This window comes from Halichoeres trimaculatus, unplaced genomic scaffold (assembly GCF_033239565.1).
Source record: "Halichoeres trimaculatus isolate MK-OKI-2021-1 unplaced genomic scaffold, fHalTri1.1 fHalTri1_scaffold_4, whole genome shotgun sequence".
Classification (NCBI taxonomy): Eukaryota; Metazoa; Chordata; class Actinopteri; order Labriformes; family Labridae; genus Halichoeres; species Halichoeres trimaculatus.
The window spans coordinates 37,500,544-37,506,543 of record NW_027437182.1 but is presented as its reverse complement, the minus strand read 5'-3'; the positions used below and the strand labels follow the sequence as shown (position 1 = coordinate 37,506,543).

Here is a 6,000-nt window from a genome sequence, read left to right as displayed (position 1 = left end):
CTTATGGAGCTCTCATAGTGTTCTCATAGCGTTCTCGTGGTGGCCTCAAGGCGTTCTCTTGGTGGTCTCATGGTGGTATCACCATGGTCTCACAGAGGTCTTTCATTGTTCTCACAGTGGTCTGATGGAGGGCTCATGGTGTTCTCATAGCGCTCTCATGGTGGTCTCAAAGCGTTCTCTTGGTGGTCTCATGGTGGTCTCATGGTGGTCTCATGGTGTTCTCTTGGTGTTCTCTTGGTGGTCTCATGGTGGTCTCATGGAGATCTCATGGTGGTCTCATAGTGGTCTCATGTTGAGAATTAAAACAGCTAAAGACGATTCTCAGAACACTCTGAAGGTCTTTCACACTTTTATTCAGACATGGAGTCTAGCAGGACAGAAACATGGAAACGTGAAACAACTTGGATTCGGAACGCAGGGGCCAGATTTTTCTTGAACATACATTAACACTGACACAGTCTTTCTAAAGACAGCATTTCCATGGTAACTTAGGGACAGGTCCTCCTACTTGAAGCTGAAACCTGATGCTTCTTTTCCAGAAAACTTAGTCTTCCGTCCCCTGGTTGTGCTCATGTGGGCCACAGGTCTGATTCTCCTGTTATCATGCTTATCATTTAACCTTTTATGATCCACAAAGTCTGGTGGAGTATATCTTCACGTTAACATGCTGTACAGTCATACTTTGTATAAAACTTGTGCTACACATCAATAAAACTCGTATATCCCCAAATTTTAAAAATGTATAAAGTAATGTCCACACTTAGTAAATAAATGGCCAAAAAGTGCAATAAACCATAAAAAAAATCAATATTTCCTACTAATTTTTTCTAAACACAGAAATGTCAAGGCCAAAGGTCTGCAACCTGCATCTCTGGAGCCTCATGCAACTCCTTGTCTCCTTTTGATGGCTCCTTAAAGCTTCAAAATCACATCATTGAAATAAAGATTTTTCTTTTTCCTTACAGATTGTTTTGCATCATTTTTTAAATTTCAAAAATGTTTTGAATTTTTGCAATTTTTTGATATTCCAAAAATATAAAAATATGATATTTTGACTTTCAGAAGATATTTTAAATTTCAAAATTGTCTGGAATTTTTACAAGTTTGTCAAATTTTCAAAATTTCTTAATTTTATTTATTTATTTATTTATTTATTTATTTTTTATTTTTTTTTTTTTGGGGGGGGGGGGGGGGGGGGGGGGGGTCAACAAGATTTGGCAGATTATTTAGATAATAATTATTTTTGTGAATTATTTATAATTTTTTTTTTTTAGATCAAACATAAATAAAGATGACAAATTCTTTTTTTTTTTTTTTGATATTTTCAAAATTATTTTTAAATTTTTGCTTATTCTTGAAACTTGTTTAAATTGTCCAATATTTTTACATTGTGACGTTTTTATTTTTGCATGTTTTGATTCTGTTTCATTTTTTGCAAGTTTTTTAAAATCCAAAAATATTTAAAATTTTGGGAAAAGAAAAAGAATAAGACATTGAGTGTACAATTTCACAAAAACCAAAACATAATAAAAAATAACTTTTTTAGATTTTTATTCACTAGAATTTAACTATGTACAGAAATTTACTCTGGCTCCTGTAAAAGCATAGGTTGCAGACCCCTGGCTATGGCTGTATGTTCATAAATGTAAATGTGAAAATGATAGGATGTGATGTGCATAACTGGATGGAAATGTTTTTGTTATTTATGCTTTCAACTGGATTTCTGCAAACACATCAGTGGAGTGAAATGGCGCTCTGGGGCATGTTGGAAACACATTAGAGTGTAACTCTCCAGATTTTATCTGCAAAATGGCAGGATCCATTCATCATGTCTGGTTTTCTAATCCACCACTGGTCCAAGATTAATATACAAATCATAGGACTGGCACTACACAGGGCTCTGTAGGGTCAAAGAACATGAATAAACCTGATCAGGGAACAGTGTACTAATACCTGACTGTAGAAAACATGTTCTCATGCCTGACGTCTGTTTTTAGCCAATATGAAGATGTGGTGAGCCCCTAACCAGAAAATGAAAGAAGCAAAGGGAACAGGCAGGATGTCGTCCTCACTGTGTTGTCCTGGGTGTGGGTCTGTGGGCCAGGGTGTCACTGCTTGTTTACAGCCTGATGAAGTATCTGCAGCTCTAAGGGGCAAACATTCAATGCCTCTGTTTACACAAGTCTTCATGGTGTGTGTCAGTGTGACGTCTGCCTGCCCCATGTCCTACCTTGACTGTAGGATGATCTGAAGTCTGTCACATCACGCTGACCGTTGTAAAAAACACTCTCATTGTGGAAACGTTTCAAATGTGCATTTACAGCTAGGCTAGCTTAAATCTTCTCCCTGTTCCCTCTTTGTGCTAAGCTAACCGTGTAATTAACAGACATGGCAGTAGTGTACATCTTTAATGGTACTCAGGGTAAGAAATCAGTTGTTCACATTCACACTGTGCTGCACCCTTTGGTAGAGCGTATGGGTTTTTGGATCAGCTAAGGCTGCATGTGGGTCAGTCTGGAATCTTAATGTGCATATAGATATCTTTAATAAGTAACTCAGAGTAAACATGCGACAACCTTCTCTTCAACAGCTGAATGGAGCATGCTTCAGATGTTCGATAAAGTCTGTCCACGTCCAAAGGCAGCCCCGACCAGGTCCTCAGTCACACCTCAAAGCTGATCTCTCTGGACTGTGCAAACAGAGGCTCTGTGGCCAGGTGTGTGTCTGAATATGCACGCCGCAGGTGTGTGGAGCTGCATGTTGTCTTGATGGCCACCTCATAGGGAGGGGGAGGCTCCAGCCACGGGGGAGGATGAGGGGTCGGACTGAAACCACCAGGCTCCATGGGGGGGTAATCAAAGTCCTCACCACGGGTACCATGCCGATGGCGCTCCATGGTCCTGCATGAAACAGAGGCAGTTAAAAATCCATTTGATGGCGTTCAGGGTCCAAAGAGGTCCTAGCTGAGGCTCAGATGGACAGCAGAGAGATGCTCTGGTACGGGGCCTGGTGGGTGTCAGACAATTAGCAAAAGCCACCACCAGAATGCAAAAAGTGACGACACAAATGCAAAAGCCACAACACAATGTAAGTTAAAAAGTTAAGTTAACCCAACGAATTCAGAAAAGTTGCCAGAGTAAGAAAATGATTATCTTTTTTTTAACTTCATCCATGATAAATATAGCTTGGTGAGGGTCTCACCTTGTGATATCCTTCAAAGTTCTTATACTTTTTATTTTCCAGAAAAATACGTCATCCTATATTAAGCTTTAATTACCATTGGCATTAAAGTGATGTTTATCATTGCTTAAGTTAGAAAAAGAAAACAATCATTGATTGACTGTCACAACTTCTCTGTATCTGTTGTCCTCTTAACTTCCATTGTGGTGTTTACTTTCCTGGTGTTACTTTTGCATTCATGTTGTTGCCTTTGCAAATCGTCTGACACTACTGGCCACCGTAAGCTTGAGTCCAAAGGGGGCTGTGTCTATCAAAGGCATAACAGACTTCTTCACTGTGTGTGAAACAAAGTGATTTCACTTTCTACCCCCTTAAGAGCTAACCTTTCCTTGAGCCAGAGCACAACCTCTGCTGAGCTTCAATCCTGAACTTTAACTTTGTAACGCTCACAGCTTGTCATCAATCAGTCCATTCAGTTGAACCCGAGGACTGTCCTCCACACACACAGGACCAAGAGCTCAACTTAGGCTTCAGCTGTTACTGGAGCTGAAAGACACTTCAAAAAACCAGAGACAGCACTCTGGGTCAGACTCTGACAAGAATTGATGATGTTCCCAGAGCAGGAGACAGACAGGAGACAGGTAAACCAAGAGTTTCCAAGAGTCAGGAGGAGGAGAGAGAAGGATCATCAAGAAACTAGGATGGGGGTGGGGGGTGGGGATGGGGGGTGGGGGTGGGGGGTGGGGGTTGGGGTGGGGGGGGTCTTGTGTTGAGGGTTGATGACGCTACAGTACCCCGTCAGGAAATGCAAAGAATTTAAAGAAAACCTCAAGCGGTCAGCACCAATACTGGGCCTGGGTCTGGGTCTGGGACTGGGTCTGGGTCCTGGCTTTCTCTTCCACCATGAAAATGAGCCAAAAGCACAGGCTGTATAATGAGTGGACTTAGTCTCCCAGACGTCACCTGACTGTTTCTGAAACAGACTTCTGAAGCAGATCGGCTAAAGCAGCCATATTGGAAGTACAGTACAGTGTGTGCTGATAGTAAAATGAGAGATTCAGACAGGAGACGTTTTTAAAACAAGCTGGAAATATGTTTATTCCTGCAATGAAAACAGCCTTTTTCTTTTTTAGCTTGGTGTGTATGTGACTTCCTGTACTACAGAAGTCCGATTCAAGATGACAATTGAGAAACAGCAGGTTTCAGCACTTCAGCATTGTCTCATATGTTTGGACTAGAAGTTTCCACTAGGCCAAAACACAGGTGGCTCCTGGTGAAGAACTAGCTCCAGGAAACCAAAGTGAACCGTATTGACAGGCTCGCACGAAGCCCTGACTTGAATTCAAGTAACAACCTGTAAGGTGGGGCTGAACTGAAGACCAGGGTACATGTCAGGACAGCATCAGATCTGAAGGATCTTGACGGATTAGCCAAAGAAGAATGTGTCAGACCCCAGCTAACACCTGCACGCTGTGATCCAGCAAAAAGGACTCACAGCTGACCATTAGCTGTTAGAGGGTGCTGAGGATCCTGATCCTGGTAGTTTTTGTCAAATCATTTTGTTTCTGCAAGCAAAGCTAAATAATATCAGCATTCAAAATAAATCTGGGATGTTTGGAAAAGCCGATTAAAAAATGGTCTGATTTTTTCATTTTTGATTTTTGAAAAAAAAAAGAAAAAAAAAACCCTTCAACTTCATCATTTGGACCTGGACTGTGAGTTCACCAGCAGAAAGAGCTGAGAGGGCTGAGCTCTGCCACCAGAGGGGGACAAAACCCTTTCTCTCCTCCAGTTTGAATCCACACCAAAACCAGGTCCATGTGAGAGGAAGTCAAAGTGAAGGAGCTGTTAGGATGCTTCTTTTCTTTCTCTGACTGACCCTGGAAACTGAAAAACCCAAACTTCCTGAATATCAGCCCAAAGCTGCTATCAGATATGAAAGCACAAGAAACCATCTTTAGAATGTAACAAAACACACTGCTGGCCCACATAGAAGCTAATTTACAGCTTAATAATGGATGTTTTGCTGTAGTTTCCCAGAAACAGACCAAAATAACGGATGGTGTGCTTGTTTTTACCCACCTGGGCAGGAACACAGACTGGGATTCTGGGAAGCGGCCTCCTGGGGGTGTGAAGAGTGCGTGGCTCCCGAAGTTTGGGTAATCGTAGGGGTAATGTGGACAGTCTGGGTCGAAGTCCCGGTGGTTGTAGTTTGACACACTTTTGCTGTTCATGGCCCAAAAGAGCCCCAGGATGAGCATGACCACCCCCAGCACCACGCAGCACAGGGAGAATGCCTGCAGGCGGCTCTGGTAAGAGGCGAGGAAGGCTGTGGAGCCCCCGGTGACAATGAGGAAGGCTCCGACGAAGATGGCTCCATGGTGCAGAGAAGGCATCCTCCTCCGGGACTGATCTGAGATTACTGTGTGGACTGGATGGTGTCTCTCAAACAGTCCCCCATTCACTCCGAAGCAGAACAGACATCCAGAGACTCCACAGGGACAGACCCACACCTGAACCACTGCAGACTCTTCGGTCCTTTCTCCAACACAAGACTGAATCTTACATCATGGTTCCCATATTTTCTTCAAGGACTGAAAATACGCACTGACCATGAACCACAGCCACCAGTCCTCTTCCCAACTTGGTGTTAGAATTAAGTTTTTATAAGAATATATACAAAAACAGCCGTCAGGACAGCGATGTGCTCCAAGCTAATGTGGGTGAGCTGTGTTCATCATCAGGGCAGATGGACAGCAGGAAAGCAGAGCCCATTAAGAAATCTTTACTGGCGCCCCACCCTCCCTGTCTAATGTGTCT

The 6,000-nt window shown here is 42.7% G+C and overlaps 1 protein-coding gene across 1 annotated transcript; it reads right to left on the bottom strand.

The window, feature by feature from the left end:
* Positions 1–1,503: 1,503 nt before the first annotated feature.
* On the bottom strand, positions 1,504–5,893 carry LOC141789461 (uncharacterized). Its single transcript, XM_074668868.1, has 2 exons — positions 5,263–5,893; positions 1,504–2,900 (listed from the first exon to the last, which is right to left on the bottom strand). Exons 1-2 carry the CDS (start codon positions 5,574–5,576, stop codon positions 2,663–2,665), a joined length of 552 nt encoding a protein of 183 aa, XP_074524969.1. The 5' UTR covers positions 5,577–5,893; the 3' UTR covers positions 1,504–2,662.
* Between the last annotated feature and the right edge of the window lie 107 nt (positions 5,894–6,000).